At 38.0% G+C, this 24893-nt stretch overlaps 1 protein-coding gene across 1 annotated transcript in view; it reads left to right on the top strand.

The window, feature by feature from the left end:
- Positions 1-24893, top strand: part of ATP8B4 (ATPase, class I, type 8B, member 4) — a 229142-nt gene that overhangs the window by 156576 nt on the left and 47673 nt on the right. Inside the window, exons 13-16 of the mRNA XM_006895328.1 lie at positions 4735-4850; positions 18098-18262; positions 19646-19757; positions 21031-21136. Coding sequence (XP_006895390.1) covers positions 4735-4850; positions 18098-18262; positions 19646-19757; positions 21031-21136 — 499 coding nt within the window. The remainder of the gene's footprint in view (positions 1-4734; positions 4851-18097; positions 18263-19645; positions 19758-21030; positions 21137-24893) is intronic.

Raw genomic sequence — 24893 nt, 5'->3', positions numbered from 1 at the left:
GATGGGAGAGGCTGGAAGCAGAGGGATGTGGATGTGCAGGGGGAAGGGGGAATTAATCATTGGGTTGTCCAACTTGATGGGTGGGGGGTGAGGGAAATTGAAAGAATTTTTTCAAATTTGTATTTGAATTTTGTAAATAAACAAGTACAGGGGAAAAAAAAGAAATGGAATCTTGAAGAAAAAAAAAAGAAAGAATGTAATGGAGTCCTGAGATCAACGTGTTTGAGGACGGCTGTCCTGCCTGGGCTATAAGTAGCAACCATATTTATTTTGTCTTTATAGATTTGGTGATGGATGTGAAAAAAATGTGGGGAAATTATGAAATTGTTGTAGAAGAAAGTCAATAGAAGAGCATTCCTAAAAAAAATTAAAAAATTAAAAAAAGAAGAGCATTCCTAGAACTAATTTCTCCCCATTTGAGCAATTAGGTAAAAGGTTGCATATATTATTTTATCTGCCGCCCCAAATATATGGGAAATTATAACCAGAATAGAAGAAAAATTGGATGCGTTATGGTGCTGAGAAAGCAAATCAAAGGGTTTGGAACAGAACAAATCCCAATACTAATAAGCTTCTAGGTTATGTTACATCAAGTCAAGCCAAGAAGAAACTAGAATCTATGTTAATTATGAGTCTTTAAAAGTTATAGAAAAAAGTAATTTATTGCACTTTGTTATTTGAATTCTTTTAAATCAAGCTCTAAATTATGTATCACAACAAATTAATGTTGTTGCTGTGTACCATTGACTCAGAACTGACTCAGATGATCCTCCAACAGATTTTCAGAAGCAATTAATCACACTGCAAGAGAACATAGTCCATATTTCTTTCACAGAGCAGCTGGTGGATTTGAACCATACTGCTTTGGGTTGGAAGCCCAAATTTTCACAACTAAGCCATAAGATTCCCCTCCATTTAATTAATGTTGTTGAGCTGTCAAGTTGAGCACAACTCATAATGACCCTATGAACAAAAGACCTGAACCCTGATTCAATTGAGAGTAGCAAATATTTACCATTCATCCATTTTGAATTATTATTTTTCTAGATCAAAGACATAAATGAGTAGAAAACATGTACTGATTGTTGACTTACTTGATTAAGCCTATGGGAATCAGAGACTGAAGTTTGTGATTCAAGCAGTTGTCTTAACTTTTAGGTAGTTCCCAAGGAGAAAGCCCGCTAGCTTGGAGGTCAGCCTCGTGGCCAACTGATTGGAAGAAAGCCACTCTAGTCCCCATTTTTAAGAATGGTGATCCAACAGAATTATGGAAATTACCAAACAATATCATTAATGTCACATGCAAGCAAAATAATGCTGAAGATTATTAAAAAACAGCTAGTACACAGACAGAGAACTTCCAGAAGTTCAAACTGGATTTAGAAGAGGGCTTTGTCATTGCTGATGTCAGATGGGTCAAGACTGAAAACAAAGAATGCTAGAAGAATGTTTATGTGTGCTTTATTGACTATGCAAAGCCATTTGACTGTGAATAATCACAAATTATGGCTAATGTTGAGAAGAATGGGACTCCCATAACACATAACTGTGCTTGTGCTAAACCTATACTTATACCTAGAAGCTATTGTGCAAACAGAGCACAAACAGGGACACACAACACTACGTGGTTTGAAATTAAGAAAAATGTGATCAAGGTTGTATCCTTTCTCTACCTATTTAATCTATATGCTGAGCAAATTATTTGAGCAAGTGGACTGTATGAAGAAGTATGCAGCATCAGGACTGGAGGATAACTTACAGATAACCTTTGTTATACAGATGATACAAATTTTCTTGGTGGAAATAAAGAGGACTTGAAATGCTTGCTGAAGATCCAAGACTGTAGCCTTCAGTATGGATTACATCTCAAACTCAGGAAAATGAAAATTCTCACCACTGGACCCATAGGCAACATCATGGTAGATGGAGAAAAGATTGAAACTGTCAACAATTTCATCTTACTTGGATCCATAATCAATACACTACGTAACAGTAGTCAGGATATCAGGAAATGTATTGCACTGGAAGTCTGTAGTGAAGGGCCTCTCCAAATAATTGAGGAGCAAAGATGTCAGATTTAGGACTAAGGTTCACCTGATTCAGGTCATCGTCTTTTCAATCATTTGCTTTACATCTGAGAACTGGACAATAAATAAGGATGACAGAATATAAATTGATGCCTTTGAATTGTGGTGTTGGAGAAGAATACTGAATATCCCATAGACTGTCACAAGAATGAACAAATATCTTGGAGAAAGTGCAGCCAAAGTCCTCCTTGGAGGCAAAGATGATAAAGCTCTGTCTCATATTCTCTGGGCATGTTGCTAGGAGAGGCTATTTCTTGGAGAGTGATATACTTGGAAAGGTGGAGGGATGGCAAAGGAGAGGAAGACCCTTAACTTGGTAGATTGACACAGTAACTGCTGCAATGAGCTCGAGTGTGTCAGAGATTGTGAGGGTGGCACAGGACAGAACAGGGTTCAGATCTGTTGTTCAGGGTACCTATTGAGTTGGACTTGACTTGATGTTACCAACAACTAGGAAGAACTATATTCCTATGTCATCAATTCATTCAACAGTTGTTAAATACCTTCTATGTGTTAGGAAATAAAAGCAAGCTTATAAAGGTCAGTCAAGCATCCCTTTCCCACCTAAGTGGTGTGACCTTTTAGAAGTAAATTTCCAGAAGTCAATTCCTTCGTATGTACCTTTGGGAGGATTTGAGCTGTATTCATTTTGATTAACAGACAGAAGTTTAACCATTTATGCCACCCATCGACTCCTTGAGTCTCTTGTTTTTTAAAGAAAGATTTGTCTGTAGTCATATGTGTGAATGGGCTAGAGGTAAAGTACTGCTATTTACAAACCTGAAGAACAGGTTAAAAATACAACTTTACTAGTCATACTTCCACAGGAGGGAAGAGAGAAGCTTTAGTTTTTAACAGTTCTTGTGTAAAGTTGCTTACAGCCAGAATTTTGACCGAAGAGTGAACCACCAAGAATGAATTGGCTTTTCCGAAAAGCAAAAGCAATAAAGAAAGAATCATCAACCTACAACCAGGAGAAGATAAAGTAGATGAATGGGATCTTCTAAGAATCAAATCCCTATGCACATCCAAAAACTTCTCCAGCAGGGTAAAAAGGGAAGCCACAGACTGGGAAAAAGTATTTGGTAATAACATATCAGATAAGGGACTTATATTCAGAATTTATAAAATACTTGAGCACCACAACAAGATAAAGGTAAAGAATCCAATAGAAAAATGGGCACAGGATATGAACAGACACTTCACTGAAGAAGACATTCAGATGGCTAACAAGCACATGAAGAAATGTTCAAAATCCCTAGCTCTAAGAGAGATGCAAATTAAAACAACTATGAGATATCATCTTACCCCAGTCAAAATAGCAAAATTTAACAGAACAGCAAGCAACAAATGCTGGCGAGGTTGTGGAGAAACTGAAACCCTTATTCACTGTTGGTGGGAGTGTAAAATGGTGCAACCACTGTGGAAGGTGGTATGGTGCTTTCTCAAAAAGTTGCAAATAGAGATACCGTTTGACCCAGCAATTCCATTACTGGGAATATACCCCCAAAAGACCATAAATGATATCCAAGCAGATATATGCACACCAATGTTTATTGTGGCTTTGTTCACAATAGCAAGGAGCTGGAAACAACCTAAGTGCCCATCAACAAATGAATGGATAGAGAAGCTGTGGTATATTTACACAATGGAATACTACATTGCATTAAAAAACAAGGAACTCATGCAATATTATTCAAAATGGGTGACTCTGGAGAACTTATGCTGAATGAAGTATCCCAGCCACAAAAGGACAAATATTGCATGGTGCCACTGTTGTAAAACAGGACTGACCAAAAAAAACAAAACAAAAAATACCCAAAAACAAACAAACAAAAAAAAACCCAGGACTGACCTTGGGGCTGAGGAGAGCCTGAGAAAGATGGGTTCAATAATGTATACTTCATTGAAACAGATGAGGGAGAAAACTGTTTAAAAGGGATATATGATTAGGTATTTTTGTCATGACAGGAGTCTAGAGCGAAGGCTACATCGTGGAGGGGACCTGGGGGAGGGTTTGTAAAAGAATGAAATAATTTTTCTTTTACTTTTCCAAGAGGGTAGTGTACTGGGGGGGAGAGTTAGGAGGGGAGAAATGTGCAACAATGAATGAATGGAAATCCAAAGTTTCTGTAAATTTTTACTGAAATTAATAATAAATTTAAATTTTTAAAAAGGAATCATCAATGGTTGAGGATTAAAGCATAAACCATGGTATTGAATGGTTAGAATTCCATATGGAGGTTATTTGGAATAACAGTAATAGTTGATTAGAGGAGTAGGTCTTGAATTTTATATCAGTAGACAGGCAAACAAAGCTCTAATTTAGCTCAATATAGAAGGCCAAAGAAGAAATGCATCAATCCTTCAGAATCAGGCAGCAAGGGAAAAGCATCAAAATGAAAACACTCATTTCTGAGTTTAGAAAACCAAAGCATTCCAGTAGATGTAATATTTTTAAGTGAATAGAAGTGGAATAAAGCCAAGGCAGTTAGGTTGTGACCTTACAACCAAAGGCACTGAATATTTTACTACTTAGCTAAAACATTCAGTCCCTTTCCAAATCGCCTGCCTGGGGCCCTGGGAGAGTCTGGCTTTGATGGATTTCATTGATGACAATGTACTTTCCCAATCTTTTTCTTTTTAGTTCGAAACCCAGAGGGACAGATAAAGCTTTATTCCAAAGGAGCAGATACTATTCTGTTTGAAAAACTTCATCCTTCCAATGAAGACCTTCTCTCTTTGACGTCAGACCATCTTAGCGTAAGTGCCTTTGCTATAAGGTTGGCATGGGGGCCCTTTTGCCATCTCTATTGTTAGACCTTGTTTTCAAAAAAATATCAGCGAAACAATCTGACTCCTGAAATAGAAAGCATCTGGGAGGCAGTTGGAAGGGCAACGGTGCCAGTGAAGGCCTGGAGACTGGCACATGGTCTTGTTCTTGCCCTGCTGGGAGGCCGCTTCGTCTCACCACAGGTGGATTAACGCACAGCAGCTGAGAAGTAGCCTCTGAGTGTGGGCTCTGGGCAAAGGAAGGCTCTTGGGTGCTTTGTGACCACCTGGCGGTATTGGCACTTATCCCTTTGTTCCTGGGGCTGCATCTCTGCAGACACTGAATTGGTTCTAGAAGATCAGAAAGATTGCAGCATTCCCCGGAGTACTGATGTTTTTGCCACCAAATGAATCATTTCTGGATTGAACTTGGACATATTTTATGATTCTACTGAGGAGGTTTAAACTCTCAAGTCATTGCCATCATGTCAGAACCACCTCAGAGCTGACCCTCCATTGGGTTTCTGGACTGTAAATCTCATGGGAGGAGATTGCCCATCTTTCTCCCTTGGAGCCATTGATAGATTTGAACCCCCAGAGATTTTGAGTGAGCAGCACAGTTCCCTATAGACAAGGCTACCAGAGCTCCCTTTAACGAAACTAGGGGAACATTATCTGGAACCATTTTTTTCTTTAGTGGGTTCTTTTCTAAAAATCATTATATAAATCATTATGAGTTGCTTATGTTTCAGATTGAAACTGCCAAATGTACACAGTCTGCAACCATGACTAACTTCTTCCCAAAAGCTTTCTGAAGGGAATAGGAGGTGGTCTTTGGCACTCTTTTCAGTTTGCAAAACAGTAAGAGTCTATGAATTAAATATAAGCGTTACCTATTTTAAATCTGTGATTCATATGTCACTGTAATGTTTGTTTGAGGGTCTGTTTAACCCAATGTGAACTTTAAGGGCAACTGGTCAAAACTTTCATTTCCTCCTGTGTTTCTTTCCTTCCAAAAAATTATTGAGGATTCATGTTCTTTGTCAAGCCCTATATTTAATACAAAACATTCTCTGAATCTTTAAAACACAAACAAACAAATAAAATAAATAAAAAAACCCTTTGCCTGACTTTAAGTTTAAAGAATGATGGTTTAGTAATATTGGTTACAAACATAGTTATTGTTTTTGTCTTTCCAATAGAACATTCTTGATTTTCTTTTAATCTGTTCCAGAAGGCCGGCATGGTCTTTTAAAATTTTCTTTGTTTTCTACTCCCACTTTATTTTTGTGAAAACAACACTGGAATCATAAGCATCAGATATTTGCCATTGTTCAAATACCAACGCCTTAGCTTTTCACACATTCTCCTTTTATCTTAAAGTATAGGATGCCTAAATTTGATCTTTTTACACGTATATGCAAAATAACTTTCTCCCCAGAGAATATCAATGTGCTTTGCTGTCCATGTCATTTTCTTATTTTAAAGCTCTAGATTTGTGTCTTTAAAGTTACTTTTGATTATTGATTTTTGAATTGCTTTATGATAGGATAAGACCTTGCTCAAATACTCAGTAAAGATTACACTTGTATTACATGTGCTCATTAAAGAACTTAAATAATCTGGCCCCTTTTGCAGTGTCTTCTTAGAGCTGATTTGTGCAAAACAGAAAGGAAGCCACTGGCAACACCCAGTAGGGCTGTAAGGCAAAGGCAAAGAAGTTTTTGTGTGGATTAAGAGGAAAAAAGCTTGTTACGGAGCTGTAACAAGACTTTCAGATCCTCAGGGGACATCCAGCAGTGTTATTGGAACTCAGGGCTGGTTAAAATATGATTGGAATAGTTGACATGCTCTGAATGGCCTAAGAAATAATGTTGGTTATTTTTTTTCTATGGTCCCTCTGGGTTAAGCCATATCATTGCAATAGCCCCTGACCTTCTTTCCATTAACTTAATTAAAGTACGTCATGGTTTAACTTGTACCTGATCAGAAGCCCATGTATGTACTACAAATCAAACTGCAACGGAAGAGACATGATCAATGACAATGTACAAAGAAGAAGAAATAGCTGTAAAATCTCTTGGATTATAGAAGCTTAAAAAAGGACCACTGGAGGCACAGGCAAAGTGGGAGGTTTTGAATATTTCCCCACAATAATCTCCATATGTTTCTAGCTATTGTGGGGTGTGTGTGAGACTTGGCAACTACTAGGCTACTGTATTTTTTCCCTATCAGAAGGATGAAACACCTAGAGAGAATTTTCTAAGACTAGCGTGGAGGATCCCTGGTGGTGTAGTGTGTCACATGTTGCTCTGATAAGGGAGAGGTGGTTATGTACTGTCATGACAGCACCAGCTTATAGCTGACCCTTCAAGAGGATTTTCAGAGGCTGTGACTCCTTTGGGAGGAGATTGCCCACCTTTCTGCCATGGCCTTTGAGATGGCAGTGCAACTCCTTATCACTATGATAACAGAGGTTTTGTAGTTGTTTTGTACTTTTGAGTGGGAACCGACCCATAGCTGACCTGCCCATGTGTCTTTAAAGCCAATTAATCAATGGGAGGAGGCTGCCATCTTTCTCCCGCATAGCAGCTGGTGGATTCAAACCACTTGCCTTTGGGGTTGCAGCACAGTGTCCTAGCACTAGGCCACCAGAGCTCAAGGAGGGATGCTCTTCGACAGCACTGGGTTTGTGTGACTGTCAGTTTATTGAGACACTGAAGGAGAAACCAAGACTGTGTGGTGCAATGGTGAAATGCTTGACTGTTCACTGAAAGGTCATCATTTTGAATCACTAACAGCAGAGATTTGGCAATAAATTCCTGTAAAGATTGCTCTTGTTAGGTACTGTTGAGCTGGCGTTGACTCACACTGACCCTATGAACAACAGAATGCAACCCCGCCAGATCTGGCAGCATCTTCAGAATCCCTGCTGTGCTTAAACCCATTGTTACAGCCATTTTGCCAGTCTGTCTTGTCGGAAAACCCTATGAGGCAATTGTACTCTGTTCTGTAAGACCACCAAACTCAACAGAACACAACAACAAACAACAATAAAGAAATATGGTCTCTATTCAATTTGACCATTTATTAAATACTATCCACAAAACATAATTTAAAACAGCTTTTTATAATGGAAATAAAATTTTTAGAGAGAAAAGTTAAGAAATTATATAGAAGAATCTACAATGAAAGGTAAAACTCAACCTCTGCTTCTAGTCCTGATTCCAAGGAACTAATTTCTTTTCTCTTTTTTCTTCTTCTTGTGTGCTGTGGAGTCTGATCCGACTGGTACAGGAGGAGATAGCTCCTCCTTCTCCAGCAGAGCATCTGATGGACTCAAACCACTCACCTTCTGAATTGCAGCACAGCTTCTTGCCACTAGTCCATTAGAACTCCCTACTAACTTCTTTTCTGTTCCTTCTTTTTTGCCTCTTCAATTACTATTATGACCTTGAGCAATATATTTATTATATTTCTATAATCTAATGTTTACTTATTCAATTATTATTTAACTTCTTAATAGAAAATATCAAGCAGTTGTAACAGGTGCACACCATCAAGATGCAGTAATTGTTGACATTTTTCTTCAGTCCTGTTTTATCTACCTCTTCTTGTTGTTGTTGATTGCCGTCAAGTTGAGCATGACTCATAGCGACACAATGAACAAAAGGTTTGAAGCCTTTCTATAACATTTACCAAAGTTCATAGAGTTTCCAGATTCATGTTGTTTAGGAAGTGGATGCCACTCCTGTTCTAACTAGGCTTTTTTCCAAATTGACCTATTTAAAAGTAGAGCTTTCTGGTAACCTAGTGGGTAAGGAATTGTGCTGCCAAACTGAAGGCAAATAGCTCAAATCCATCAGTTACTTCTCAAGGGAATGATGAGCAATCTTCTATGTGATTTGCAGGTTCTGAAAATTCCTTGGAGGGTCATTTTTGACTTGATAGCACCTAATGACGCCAACATTTTAAAGCAAATTCTGGCCACAATTTTATTTCACTCTTTTATAATTCTGCACTTTATCAAACTGATGTTTTATTTGTTGATTCTTCACTTGAAGGATATAAAGTTAGTATGATGACACTCTCACTCACTTTCCACTCCCTACATTTCTCAGTTATATGTTATTTTCACTTTGTCAAGGCTTATAGCATTTACTCCTTCTTCTTTAGCCAAAATCAAGTCTTCAATATTAATTAGTTAATTATAATGTATGTTGTTGCTATGTGCCATCAAGCCAACTATGACTTATGTCATATTATAGTATATATGACCATATATACTACAGTTTTGAACCCTGCACTCTCCTGAGCCAATCTCACTATCTCTTGATAACCTATACTCATTATCCTAGTTATTGTGTCAACCCATCTCACCTGGATTGTTCCTCTCCTGAACTGTCCCTTGACTGTTCCCAGCATAATATTGTTCTCCAAAGAATGGTCCCTCCTGGATATATGCCCAAAGTATATGAAACAGAGTGTCAAAATCCTTGCCTCCAAGGAAAAGGTTGGTTTCACCGACTCCAGGACAGACCTGTTATTTCTCTTGGCAGTGCGTGATATGTTCGATATTCTTCTCCAGCACCACAACTCAAAGGCATCAATTCTTCTTCTTTGATTCTTGGTCATTGTACAACTCCCTGATACATAGCAAGTAATTGCAAAGATCACTTGTTATGCATCAGAGAGTTGGACAATGACCGAGGAGGATAGAAGGAGAATTGATGCCTTTGAGCTGTGGTGCTGGAGAAGAGTATTGAGGGGACCATGGACTGCTAGGAAAACAAACAGATTCATCCTGGAAAGGGTCAAACTGGGCTGCTTCTTGGAGGCAAGGATTCTGAGGCTCCGTCTAACATACTTTGGACATGTTGCAAGGAGGGACAGGTTCTTGGAGAGGCACATCATACTTCGTAGGGTGGAGGGACAGCGCAGAAAGGGAAGGTCCCCTATGAGATGGATTGATTCAGTGACTTGGGTAATCGGGATGGGTGTGTCGGAGATGGTGCGATTGGCACAGGACAGAGAAGAGTTTAGGGATGTTGTACATAGGGGCGCTATGAGTCACAAATGACTTGACGGCATATAACAATAACAACATGGTCTCATGAGGTGCACCTTAGTCTCTAGACTGACATCCTTGTTCTTCAGCACTCTGAAGAGGTCCTTGACAGCAGATTTCCCTAATGCAGTTGGTCTTTTGAGTTCTTGATGGCTGATGCCAAGAGAGTTGATTGTAGAAATTGTTAACAATTTCAATCTCTTCTCCATCTGTCATGATACTTTCAATTGGCTCAGTGGTGAGAATCTTTGTTTTCTTGATTTTGAGCATCAATCTATGTTGCAAACTGCAGCCCTTGACCTTCTGCAGCAAATGCTTTAGGCTTTCCTCAATTTCAGCAAGTAAGGTTGTATCATCTACATAGCACGGTTGTGAGATATCCACTAAAATAATATTTAAACAAGTATGATGGTGTCAGTATTATTTGCTGAAAAGCAATTGCATTATTGAATCCACAAAGGAGAAAATATTCTGTTGCTTAACCTCCATTATCTCAAGGAAATTATTCCTATAATATGATGATTAGTGAGTTATTCCTTACTTTATTTTTACTTCCTTATTTATTCTAAGTAATATTCAGCTATTATCTCATATTCTCCCCCGCCCTTTGCTTAGTACATTCTTAAAGATCTATGGTTGTAGAGTGTCTGAGTCCTTGTAAATCCAAAAATGTTCTTGTTTTGACTTTATACTTGCTTATGTATAGAATTTATGGGATTAAGTATTATCTCTTAGAACTTTTAAGTTAGTACTCACTTGACTGCTAAGAACTGAGAAATGTTGAGAAATGCAATGTCAATTTGAATAACATTTGTTAGTAGGTAATCTGTTTACTTGCTGGGATTTTTAAAAGGATTTTTCTTTTCTTTAGTCTTTGAATGCTGAAAATTTACCACCATCTATGGAACTTGAGGAATCTTTTCTTTCATCTTGCCCAGAACTCTGTGGCTCTTTGTGATAAGAAAACAGGAATCTTTTAACATAGGAAAAAATTCCATTATCTTTTAAATCCACTCCCCCTAGCCCCCCAACCCCTTACATTATCTCTTCTCTCTTTTCCTGGAATTCTTAATAGATGGATAATTGATTTCTCAGACTGATCATTCTTATTATTTAATTTTCCTCATATTTTCCATCTCTTTGCCCTGAATATTTGACAAACAGGAAAACAGAATTGAGCTGGGTGGGACAGGCCTACTTGGAAGTGCTTTAATGGGACACCAGAGTTCCCCTAAGTGTACCCATTGTTATCTAATTATCTTGTAGCTTTTTCCTCAGGACACCTCCAGATCCTTGTTACTTCCAAGCCTGGGCCATATCTCATGCTTCCTTCAGATATGATCAATAACTCTTCTCTGGAATTTTAAGTTGCAGATTCTCTACTCTTTATCTTTTGAATCTGACCTCTTATCATTTCGTAACTTTCTTAACCTTTCTGTTGGTGCTTTTTTCCTTTTCCAGAACTTCTGTGGTCTCATGTTTCACATCCACGTTCTAATTTCATTGGACTTTGAGGAGATGTGGAAGGAGATGTTTGTATACAGTTTGCCAGTTTAAATCTAGAAGTGCTTTTGATTTGAAAGTATTTAGAATTCTCCGACATGCTGCTAGGAACAAATGCGTGGAAGTCTCTTTTCGTCTAGTCACTAGAAGAGTTTGAACACACCATATCCATCTCTTAACATTTTTTCTTTTATGCTATGTTTTGATTACAGGGCAAAAAGCCACTCGGGGCACTGTGTAACTTTTGAACATGTTTATTAAGCATAACTTATGCAGAAAAGGACACACCTCACAAGTGTTAAGCCTGATTAACCTGCACAAAATAAACATAACCCAGCACTACAATCAAGAAATAAACTATCCCAGAACCCCAGAGTCCCCTTTGTGCCACTTTCTTCCTGTTCCCCTTTATTGAAAGGGTAATATTTATCCTCACTTCTAAAATCATAGATTAAAACTTCTTCTGAATGGACTCATTCTAAATGGACACGCATATAGTAATTCATGTCTTGGAGAGGGTGAAATCAAGTTTCTCCTTGAAAGCTAAGGTTTTGAAGTTCCATCTCACATACTTTGGGCACATGGCCAGGAGGGACCTGTCCTTGGAGAAGGACATCATGCTTGGAAGGATGGAGGGACAGCGCAGGAGAGGAAGATTCCAGATGAGATGGATTGATAGAGTAACTGGAGCAATGGGGGATAGGTGTGTCAGGGTTGGTGAGACTAGCTCAGGAAAGGACCGGCTTCAGAGCTGCTCTACCTAGGGTTGCCATGCGTCACAGGCAATCTGACAGCACATAGCAACTACCACCACCACAACATCATTATGAACATAAGGGCCAATTTTTAAATACTTGATAGTTTTGTGAATTATTTCTTAGACTGCTGGTAATTTGAAATTGGTCATGGAAGTAGTGTTAACATTGTGATGAATGCCACAAAACGGAACTCTTCCCCACCCCCTAGAGCAGATTTACAGTCCACTACTAAGAGTAACAACACAATATCTACAGAGAATTCCATATTTTGGTGAGGATATGAAACAATAAGAACTCTCTATATAACCAGAGGGAATACACATTAATAAAACTCATTTGGAAAATTACTTGTTTGCTATCTATTTTAGCAGAAAAATCCATACCCTATGACTCCAACATTAAAAAATCTGGGAAAGAAGAATTAAAAAAAACCCAAACACCTAAATGAATATCAGAGGAGACTTTGACACTTGCCCTTGAACATAGAGAAGCTAAAGTGAAAGGAAGAACTGATGAAATAATAGAGCTTAACAGAAGATTTTAAAAGACAGCTTGAGAAGACAAAGCAAACAATTATAGCAAAATATACAAAATCTTGGAGTTAGAAAACAAAAAAGAACAAAATTGACATCTCTCAATCTGAGAGAACTGAAGAAAAAAAATTAGTCCTTAATTGCAATACTGAGAGTGATTAGGAACAAAATATTGAATGAATGATGCAAGAAGTATAAAAAAAAAAGGATAACCCAAAGTCATTATACCTGAAACAACTGATTGACAATAAGCTGTTTCAGTAAGTAGCATATAGTCAAGAATCAATGGTCCTAAATGAAGACGTCCAGGCTGCATTGAAGGCATTTTAAAAAAAAAAGCCTCTAGGAATTGATAGAATATCAGTGGTGGGTGAGATGACTTGAGGGGCATTTTCACTGGAGGTATACAATTCTGGACACTTGTTATGCCAGGAAATTTGTAAGACAGTTACCTGGTCCACCAACTAGATGGGATCTGTATTTATTCCCATTTTAATAAAATTTTTAAAAAGTGATCTAACACTGAAATTATTGAATAATGTCATTGATATAACCCACAAGTAAAGTATTACTGAAGATTATTTAACAATGACTGGTGGTGTTATTTACAGGAGATTACCAGAAATTGAAACTGGATCTGGTAGAGACCAGAGTCTAAGGCATAGAATTGCTGATGTCAGATGGCTCTTAGATGAAAGTAGAGAATGCCAGAAAAGTGTTTACTTGTGTTTTATTGTTATGCAAAGATATTTGACTGTGTGGGTTATAACAACTTTTGGATAACATTGAGAAGAATGGAAATCCCAGGACATTTAATAGTGCTCCTGCAACCTGTACATAGACCAAGAATTAACTGTGTGGACAAAACAAGGGTATTCTGTAAGGTTTGACGTAAGAAAAGGTGAATATCAAGGTTGTATCCTTTCATATAATAACATGTTCAATTTGTATACTAAGCAAATAATCTGAGGAGGGGAATATATATATATATAAAATATATATAAATGGCATCAGTTTTGGAGAAGACTCATCAAGAACATGTATTATTCATATGACAACAACATTGCTATAAAAAACTGAAGAGGATTTAAAGCACTTACTATAGAAGATCAAAGATCAAAGATTACAGTCTTCTGTATGGATCCTACCTTAATAAAAAGAAAATGGAACCCTCACAATTGAAGCAATAGGCATGAAATACAGAGAAGATTGATACTACCAAGGATTACATTTTACTCTGATCCACAAAGAACACCAATCGAATAAACAGTCAAGAAATCAAAAGCCATACTGTATTGATAAAGTAGGTTATCAAGGACCTCTTTAAAGTACTAAAGAGCAAGAATGTCAGCTTAAAGTGTACCTGAATCATAATATTTTCAAGTGCTTTATATGCATGTAAAGATAGACAATAAATAAGGAAGACCAAAGAATTGATGACTGGTTTGAAATGTGGTGCTGGTAAAGAGGATTGAATAAAACATGGTCTGGAAAAGAGCAAACACGTCTGTGTTGGAAAAGGTGCCACCAGAGTGCTCCCTAGATACAAAAAAAAAAAAAAAAAAAGAAAAGCTTACTTTAAGCATGTTTTCAGGAAAGACTAATCCTCAGAAGGGATATCATATTTGGAAAGGTGATGAACCAGTCTGAGAAGGTGAGAAAACCCCTCAATGAGATGGATTGGGACATTGTGACAACAGGCTTGTGTGCAGTGGCGAGTGTAAGGATGGCACAGGATCAGGTATGGTTTCAATCTGTTTTTCCCATGGTCCTTTTGAGTCAGACTAATTTGATGGTGTCTAACAGTATAACCCCCACAGTTCCACCACTATGTTTATACGCCATGAATATACATGTTGAATACACATGTATGTATGTATTCAACAAGAATTAATAATACAGTGATATTCATAATGACCACCAAATACAAAACATTGCTGTTTGTTGTTGTTGTTATGTGCCGTCGAGTCGCCTGCGACTCATAGCGACCCTATGTACAACAGCCTTAAACTCTGCTCTGTCCTGTGCCAATCGCACTGTCTCTGACACGCCCATCCCAATTATCCCAGTCACTGAATCAATCCACCTCATAGAGGGCCTTCCTCTCCTGCGCTGTCCCTCCACCCTCCCAAGCATGATGCCCCTCTCTAAGGACCGGTTTCTCCTCACAACATGTCCAAAGTGTGTTAGACGGAGCCTCAGAATCCTTGCCTCCAAGGAGCCACCCGGTTTAACCTTTTCCAGGACAAATCTGTTTGTTTTCCTAGCAGTCGATGGTATTCTCAATCCTCTTCTCCAGCACCACAGCTCAAAGACATCAATTCTCCTTCTATCCTCCTTGGTCATTGTCCAACTCTCTGATGCATAACAAGTGATTGCGAAGACCATGGCCTGTATCAGACGCACCTTAGTGTCCAAAGAGACACCATTGCTCTTCAGTACTTTGGAGAGGTCCCTAACAGCAGACTTTCTCATGGCAATGTGCCTTTTAATTTCCTGGCTGCTGGTGCCAAGACTGTTGACTGTGGAGCCAAGCCGACTAAAGCTGTGAACAATCTCAATCTCTTCACCATCCATCCTGAGGCTGCCAATTGGTCCAGTGGTGAGAATCTTTGTCTTCTTGACATTGAGCCTCAATCCATATTGTAGGCTGCAGTCCTTGACACTCTGCAGCAGGCGCTTCAGGTCCTCCTCAGTTTCAGCAAGCAGGGTTGTGTCATCCGCATAACGCAGATTATTGATAAATCGTCCACCAATCTTGACCCCACATTTCTCCTCATAGAGCCCAGCCTTCCGGATAATCTGTTCTGCATATAGGTTGAAGAGGTATGGAGATAGGATGCATCCCTGGCGTACGCCCTTCAGAAGTACATATTGCAATTAGAAATTATGATAAATCCATATAATGGAACACAATGTATGTGTGTATATATATATACACACAAACACATGTATATTCAATGATCTATATAATGATGCATAGCAATGAGAATGAATGAAGGACAACTATATGCAAAAGTGGATGAATCTCACAACCATACTGTGAAGCAAAGGAAACCAGTGGACCAAACTATATGAATTTTGAATTACCAATTGCCTATCAGATATTCACTGCTTAAAGTGTTGAATCAAGCAGTTGCCCATTTTACTGTATGTGTGAGTATGAGACATGTGTGAGACATATACTTGACCAAGCATTACCTTCTCTGGGTGGAGTCCACTAGGTTACTGCTGTTGTGGAATACTTGAATCATTTAATGAAGAAGATCAAAGCTATGTTTTAAGGGGAGCTCTGGTGGCCTAGTGGCAAGGAGCTGCAACTACAATCCCAGAGGCGCACGGTTCGAATCCACCAGATGCTCTGCTGGGGAAGGAGAGACAATCTCCTCCTGTACCAGTCAGATCTGATTTGATGGTACATGCACACAAAAATAAAATAAATTTTAAAAAAGCTATGTTTTTATTGGTCAAATTTGTTAAAGAGTTCAAGGATTTATTCAAAGGGTTGAAGAGTAAGGATGTCAAGCTCTTGAAAGCCAGATGAGTTCTTGAACGCTCTTCTTAAGAGTAAGGATTCTTGAATGCTCTGGATCTTCTCTGCTGCTCAGGGTTATCTCAGGCCAGGGAATGAATGGAGCACATTCCTTGGCCTGAGATAACCCTGAGCAGTAGAGGAGGTCCAGAGCATTCAAGAATCCAACTCTCAGCAGCCCTCCATAGGGTTTTGTGGTTAATCTTTACAGAAGAGTCGTGGGCTGTAACTTCTTACCCATCAGTTAGTTAGCAGCCCAACGTGAAATGTACTACAGCACTAGAACTGATTCTGGTGCTATGCATATATTTGTACAGGAATATATAACTAAAGATTTTACTATTGTGAATTATTTTTCAGGAAAGCCTTAGCACTCACATGTCAATGTACACAATAGTTTGATTCCTGAAGAAAAGTCGTTTCACGTTTAAATGAAGACTATCACTCTATGGTAGGAATTAAATTATTTTTCTTAGAAATGTGTGCTCTCTCTATTTAGGAGTAGATTCAAGGGTGGGAATTCGCAATCCTTACCCTTAAATATTTGCAATCTAGCAGAGATGATGAGATAACTACACAAATATCTATAAAGAAAAGTAGAATATAAAAATTTCCATAAGTGAATTACTAAAACATGGTTTGGGTTATTGCCAGAACTTCAAACCATACTCAGAAGAGAATGTCAAATGAAATTTTGCTGGCAGGAGGTGGACCTTGGCAGAAAGCAGAGGCTATCAGAAGTATGTCTACTTGTGTTTTACCAACTACACAAAAGCCTTGAATTGCGGAGAGGGGAAACACGTAACGTTATGAAAGATAAAGGTTGGGAAATGGTGTGCCATCTTCAGAATGATGTGACTCAGAGATGCCCTATGCAGTCATCACATTTTAAAAAATTGGATTTCAGGAGGCAAAGACTGTGTGCTTCAGTGCATGTGCCAGTGGTGTACATAATTTTCTGAATTTTTAAGAGCACAATAATCTTTGCACTCTTAGTAGCCTTTTGTTCCTCCCTGAGGTGATGATATTGACTGGAAAAGGAGTCAGTCTGCAGTCAAGGCCTAATTGTGAACTCTGCCTTTGCAACCAAGATGGGTGACCTTACACAAGTCCCTCAAACTCTCTGTGCTTTGAGCTGTATAATATGCTTAGAAAAAATAATAATGACAATAGATTTGTAGTAAATGAGGAAATGCAAAAACAGTGTTTAAACTAATTGCCAGTCACATTGCTAGGACTTGATTAATTTTAAATATAACTGTGTAACTAGAGGAACTCTGGTGGCATAGTCTGTAGGGATTGTTGTTCACCCAGAGGCTGCCTGCTCTAGTGGTTTGAATCCAGTAGGCAATTTTCTCCCATGTGATTTACAACCTCTGAAAACTTGCTGGAGGGTCAGCTGAGAGAGAGTTCTGACTCAACTGCAATGAGTTGGTTTGCGGGAACGTGACAAGATATCATGCCTGGAGAGCTCTTTCTCCTTTGAACATTCTTTTCTCATGCTAGAAGCTGAGCGTCATAGATCATGATATAGACTGGCTGGGAGAACTTCCTATAGGCAAAGGATAGGTTGGAACCAAGTATAAATTGCTTCAAATGGATAGCTGAAGGTAGTGGTACCATTAAATCCACTCACTTCAGTAGGAAATTCAGCTATCTTGAGTTAGCTCCCTTGAATGTTTTAAACCCATAGAAACGGGTTACAAAATCCAAACAATACTTACCATTTCCACGGAACTAAAAAGTTTACGTAAGTATGGTCAAGTATTTGAGTACGAAGCATGTTATAATTATTGCAGTAATTATTACTTTTTGTGTCCCTAAAACTTTATCTCTTCTGGCAGGAGTTTGCTGGAGAAGGCCTCCGCACGTTGGCCATTGCATACAGAGATCTGGATGACAAGTACTTTAAGGAGTGGTATAAAATGCTTGAAGATGCAAATGCTGCCACAGATGAGAGAGATGAACGGATAGCTGGCTTATATGAAGAAATTGAAAGAGATTTGCTGGTATGAGTTTAAAAACATGATGGTTTGTGTTTAGAAAAGGGATCATATGTATTTAGAGTCTAGCATAGAAATAAGCCATTGGCTAAATCATCTTGCACACAACAGATGTTATTCTTTCAAACATTGACTCACACTTTATATGTTGGCTTTGAATTTGCCATGTGTGACCCAAGAGAGCTTAGTAGTTTATTTCTACTGGTGGTGGTAGCTTATGCAATTGAAATTCAACCAGTAGTACAAAATAGTAGACTGCCTATTCTTTTTATACTTATTATTAATTTTAATGAAATTTTACAGAGATTTTGGATTTCCATTCATTCATTATCAACCTCTAGGATACCTTTGACATTTTATTTTATCTTTATGCTTTTTTTATTATCTCTTTATTTTTCTTTTCTTGTGTGTACTGTTGAATTGGATCTGACTGGCACAGGAGGAGATTGCCTCTCCTTCTCCAGCAGAGCATCTGGTGGACTTGAACCACACACCTTCAGGATTGCAGTGCAGCTTCCTTGCTATCAGAGCTCCCCTCTTTATGCTTTTTATACACCTTTTTACAACAGGGAAATTGACATGAAGAATGACATTTCAGCTCAAAACCATCCCAGGCCTTAGGAGAGTCTGCTGAATGTTGTCTATTTTAGAAAACTCTCTTGTCCTGGAAACCAAGTGTCCAGATTACTGAGCCATTTTGAGGTTCTAGGGAGGATACCTTTTCCGTTGTTAGCTAAATTAACACTTTTTAATTTATGATATTTTCTGATTTAGGGGATTTTTTTTTTTAAATTCTATTAAGGGATCAAGGCTTTCCTTTGAATCTCTATGGTGGATATATGTGGAACACCAGTGGAGGAGTTTTTAAGTACCTTGAACTCTCATTGCTGTCAAGTTGTCACCAATTCATAGTTGACCCTCCAGCTAGTTTCTGACGCTGCAAATTGCGCAGTAGGAGATTTTCCATCCTTATCTCTGGGGATTGCTAAAGGATTCAAACTACTAGAGTAGAGGGGCGTGGCCTCCCGGTAATAGCAACACAACCACCTACAATCTTAGTCACCAGAGCTCCCTAAAGGCCTCTGCAAGTTGATCTGCTCTCTGATCATATTAAACCCCATCATGTAAATTCTAACTTCTCGGATCTCTGCCATTAATTACTATACCTATCAATTAGCTTGATTGGGAACCTCTTCTTGTGGTTCTTTCCAGACCATTTCTGTGCATAGTGAGATGATTGCTACATCAAAATATCATGATTTCTGTCTTTATTTCATCTTCCTTGATTTCTGTGATCAAAAGCTATTAATAAAATGAATTTTGTCTGCATCCATTAACATCGGAAATTCTGGTTTTTTTGTGGTTTTTTTTTTTTTTTTTCCATTGAAGCTGCTAGGTGCCACTGCTGTAGAAGACAAGTTACAAGAGGGTGTTATTGAAACTATTACCAGTTTATCTCTGGCCAATATTAAGATTTGGGTCCTAACAGGAGACAAACAAGGTAATTTGAAAATGAAATATGATAATATTTTGAAATGATGAAGATAAGTTTTATGGTAAAAATAAAATTAATAAAGGGTATACCATGGATTGTCAAAATAACAAATCTGTCTTGAAAGAAATGCAGCCAGGCTACTCCTTTAGGCAAGGATGGTGAAACTTCATCTCACATACTTTGAGTGTGTTGCTAGGAAGTGCTAGTCTTTGAAGAAAGACATTATGCTTGGAAAAATGGAAATTCTGTGAAAGAGAGGAAAACCTTCAGGAAGATGGACTGCTACAGTGGGCTGGAGCACTGTGAAGTTTGTGAGGATGGCACAGGATAGGGCAAGGTTTTGATCCATTATTCATAAGGTTACTATGAGTTGCAATTAGTACTTAATAGCAGTAAGATAAAGTCACAAAATACATTTAACAGTATACTATGGCACCTGTTTTTAAACTCTGTGGTTTGTAACTATACTGAGATTTTATCATTAGCCTTCCTCAATTTAGAACACAACCAATGACTTCACAGAGTTAAGTATTATCCAGTAACTCTACAGAGTTAGAACCTAATGTCCATTGAAAATTACAGTGGTTACCTACCAGTACTAGGTTCTATTGTTATAAAGTTAGAGAAGGCACTAATAAGCATCATGTAGTTCTTCAGTTTTCTAGTATCAGTAATCCTGGGTGATTATTGAGATGTCAGTTAAATTCCAAGTTTCTGCTGTTTTGGAGATAATGTTGCATGCAGTAGAACTATATGCAGGGTTTTATTGGGTGGGGTTTTTTTTGTTTGTTTGTTTTGTTTTTGTCATTGTTGTTCAGTTGAGTATTTGTGAGTTTATTTGTGTTTTTTTTTCTTGAATTTTCCTACCACATTTATTACTTTAGCCATTAAAAGGCAATATTTGAGAATGCTGGTGAAATATGTGATATTTTTTACACTTGACTATATATCACAGGATTGTAAATTGGGTGTTTTTTTTAAAAATGATTACTATTTGGTAAGTCAAAGGAAGTTGGTTTTGTTTGTTTGTTTGTTTTTTAAGCAGATGACAAGGTCAGATCCACAGATGTCACTACTTCACCAAGCAGTGAATTTGATTATGGGATCAAGGTCTTTGAATATTCCTCTAGATGTCTTTCATTTTATCAACTATCTTGTTCTGTTTGTCAGTAAGGATGGTCACAATAATTAAATGCATTGTTTTGAAATTTATGGAAAAGGCACTTGTGTTACTAAATAATATTATAACTTATTTGTGTTGCTTTTTTAAAAAAATCAGAAACTGCCATCAACATTGGTTATGCTTGCAACATACTGACTGATGACATGAACGAAGTCTTTGTTATAGCAGGAAACACCATAATGGAAGTCAGAGAAGAACTCAGGTAAGTGTCAAAGACAGGAGAAAAGAGAGGAAATGAAAAAAGAAGGGAAAATCAGAAGTGCAGGAAGTAGGAAGGTTGTCTATATATCCTGTCTTTCTCGTTTAGTTTTCAATTCCTTCTGTGTTTCTTAAACTTCTACTCATTTTGGTAGCAAACCAAAGTAAGTTTGACATCAGTGATAACTAATTGTCTTTGAGTCTTCAATAATTCTCAGGTATTTTTAGAAAAATATTTTGTTATTTTTTATCCTTTAAAAATGTGCTTTGAACAACTATGAGATATCATCTCACCGCAGTCAGAATAGCAAAATTTAACAGAACAGCAAGCAACATGTGCTGGCGAGGTTGTGGAGAAACTTGAACCCTTATTCACTGTTGGTGGAAGTGTAAAATGGTGCAGGTACTGTAGAAGGTGGTATGGAACTTTCTCAAAAAGTTGCAAATAGAGATACTATTTGACCCAGTAATTCCACTACTGGGAATATACCCTAAAGAGACCATAACTGACATCCAAGCAGATATATGCACACCCATGTTTATCGTGGCTTTGTTCACAATAACAAGTACTTGGAAACAACCTAAGTGCCTATCAACAAATGAATGGATAGAGAAGCTGTGGTATATTCATTCACACAATGGAATACGATGCCACATTGAAAAACAAGGAACTCATGGAATATTATTCAAAATGGGTGACTCTGGAGGACATTAGGCTGAGTGAAGTATCTCAGTCACAAAAGGACAAATACAGCATGGTGCCACTGTTGTAAAACAGGACTGACCTTGGGGTTGGGGAGAGACTGAGAAAGAGGGGTTCAATAATGTATACTGCACTGAAACAGGTGAGGGAGAAAACTGTTTAAAAGGGATATGTGATTAAGTATTTTTATCATGACAGGAGTCTAGAGCAAAGGCTACATGGTGGAGTGGACCTAGGGGAGGGATTGTAAAACAATGAAAGAATTTTTCTTTTACTTTTCCAAGAGGGTAGTACACTAGGGGGGAAGCTTGGGAGGGGATAAATGTGCAACAATGAATGAATAGAAATCCAAAGTTTCTGTAAATTTTTACTGAAATTAATAATAAATGTAAAAACAAAACAAAAATAAAAATGTGCCTTGGTGAACATCTGCTAATCCTTACACAGTATTGCTGAGGGCCCTTACCAAAAATACCAATTATCTAGCTTCATTTTTTCCTAAAAATTAAGAATTGTCAAAGGACAGGTTCTAGGAAAATGTATTTTATTAAGGATCTACATGAAAATTGCAATCAGATAGGCTTGGAAACACAAAGGAGATAGTATATAGATTTCAAGTAGTCTTTCAGCATTGAAGATACATAATTCTTATAAATAGAATAAGGTAAAATTTGTATAAAATTTGTGAAATACTGTTATCTATGGTAAATAAAAATGCATTGTTTTGTTGTTGTTATGTGCCATCAAATCACATGAGACTCATAGTGGCATTAGCTCTGAAACCTGCCTTATCCTGAGCCAATCTCATGGTTCTGACAGACTTAATCTCATTTCTACAGTCATTCTGTCATTCCACCTCATCCTGGGCTGTCCTCTCTTGCACTGTCCCTCCACCTTTCCATGAACGATGTCCCTCTCTCTCCAAAGACTGGTCATTCCTGGCCATGTGCCCAAAGTATGTGAGACAGAACCTCAACATTCTTGCCTTCAAAGAGCAACTTGGTTTCACTCTCTTCAGGACAGATCTATTTGTTCTGGTAGTCCTCAGTATGTTCAACACTCTTCTCCAGCACCACAACTCATAGGCATAGATTTTTCTTCTATCATCCAGCTCTCTGATGCATCACAGTTACTTGTGAAGACCATGGCCTGAATCAGGTACACTTTAGTCTCCAGATTGACAACGTTGCTCTTCAGCACTCTGGAGAAGTCCCTGACAGCAGACTTTCCCAATGCAGTTCATCTTTTGGTTTCCTGACTGCTGGTGCCAAGAGTGTTGATTGTGGATCAAAGCAAGCTGAAGTTATTAACAATCACAGTCTTTCCCCCACCCATTATAAAGCTGCTATTTGGCCCAGTTGTGAGAATTTTTTTTTCCTTGATGTTGAGCTTCAATCCATATTGAAGACTATAATCCTTGACCTTCTTCAGGAAATGCCTCATCTCCTCTTCAGTTTCAGCAAGCAAGTTTGTGTTATCTGCATAATGCAGGTTGTTGATGAGTATTACCCCAATCCTGATACCATATTCTTCCTCATAAAGTCTATCCTCCCAGATGATCTGTTCTACACATAGATTGAAATGATATAAAGATAGATAGGATGCATATAAATATAAAAACAAAAGATGATTGAGTTGCCATGACAGCCGTGTGTGTGTGTGTGTGTGTGTGTGTGTGTCCCCAAGTAGAAATACACTCAATAGGGATTTCATGACAAAATCTCACAGGATTTTTGTGATCCTTTGCAAGTTGATAGCCAGGCATTTCTTTTGAAGAACCTCTGAGTTCAAACTGCCAACGTTTTGGCACTTACCAGTTAGCTCCATCTAGGGACTTCCAGATACAAATATGTTTGTTGAAATTAGATGTAGACATAGAAAAACATTAAAGTTTGAGAAATAATATTTTTAAACATCCTAGTTCATTTTATCATTTTAGTTTCTGTTGTTTCATTTAGAAGAAAGAAATTTTTTTAAAGCCACACAATTTCTTCTCCATTACTTCATAAATTGGTGCATTTTAACAATTTTAAAGACATTTATAAGAATTTTATATTGGTTTGCTTACACAGTTCATATACATTGTGTTCACACTATTCTTCATTCACATTGTGTTTCGTACAGTCATTCCCATGCATTATGTTTTATAAAATTAATCACCATTGGTCTTTTTAGGTCCCCACAGGATCCTTAGAGTTTCCTTTATTCCCTCCCTCCACCCAAATTGTGCCCTCCATCACCAACCCTGTGGTTTCATCCTTACCCATCCTCACCCCCCTGTTCCCACCTCTTCCCCTGCTTAGGTCCCGCTATATGCTCTATTAGTTATGCTTCTACTTTTACAATGATAGCCTTATGCAGTATTTATCCCTGTGACACTGACTTAGTTCACGCAGTATAATGCTCTCACGTCTTCCCTAAGTTATGTAGTATTTTTTGAAATTGTTGCTACTGAGTGCTGCCTAGTATTCCATTGTGTGAATGTACCAGTTTCTCAATCGATTCAATTGTCGCTGAACATTTAAGCTGTTTCCATGTAATTGCAATATTGAATAACACTGCTATAAACATTGATGTACACATCTCCATTTTTTGTGTGTGTCTTAGTTCTAATTTCCTTGGGGGGTATATTTCTAGTAGTGAAATATCTGGGTTATGTGGAGTTTTTATGTTCAACTTTCTGAGGAAATGCCAAATTGCCTTCCAAAGTTATTGTGCCATGTCACAATCCTACCAACAATGTATGAGAGTTCCCATCTCTCCACATTCTCTCCAACATTTATTGCTTGCTGCCTTGCTAAATTTTGCCACTGCTACTGGGGTGAGATAGTATCTCATTGTGGTTTTGTTTTGTGTATCTCCTGTTGTCATTGATTTTGAGTATTTCTTAATTTTTCTCTTGTCCATCTGAATGTCTTCTTCTGTGAAAAGTCTTTCCATGTCTTTTGTCCATTTTGTAATTATGTTGTTGTTGTTGTTATGTGCCGTCGAGTCGCCTGCGACTCATAGCGACCCTATGTACAACAGCCCTAAACTCCGCTCTGTCCTGTGCCAATCG

The sequence above is a fragment of the Elephantulus edwardii genome, unplaced genomic scaffold, assembly GCF_000299155.1.
Source record: "Elephantulus edwardii isolate Elephantulus edwardi_28Jun2011 unplaced genomic scaffold, EleEdw1.0 scaffold00164, whole genome shotgun sequence".
Lineage (NCBI taxonomy): Eukaryota > Metazoa > Chordata > Mammalia > Macroscelidea > Macroscelididae > Elephantulus > Elephantulus edwardii.
This window is presented reverse-complemented; position numbering and strand designations above follow the sequence as displayed.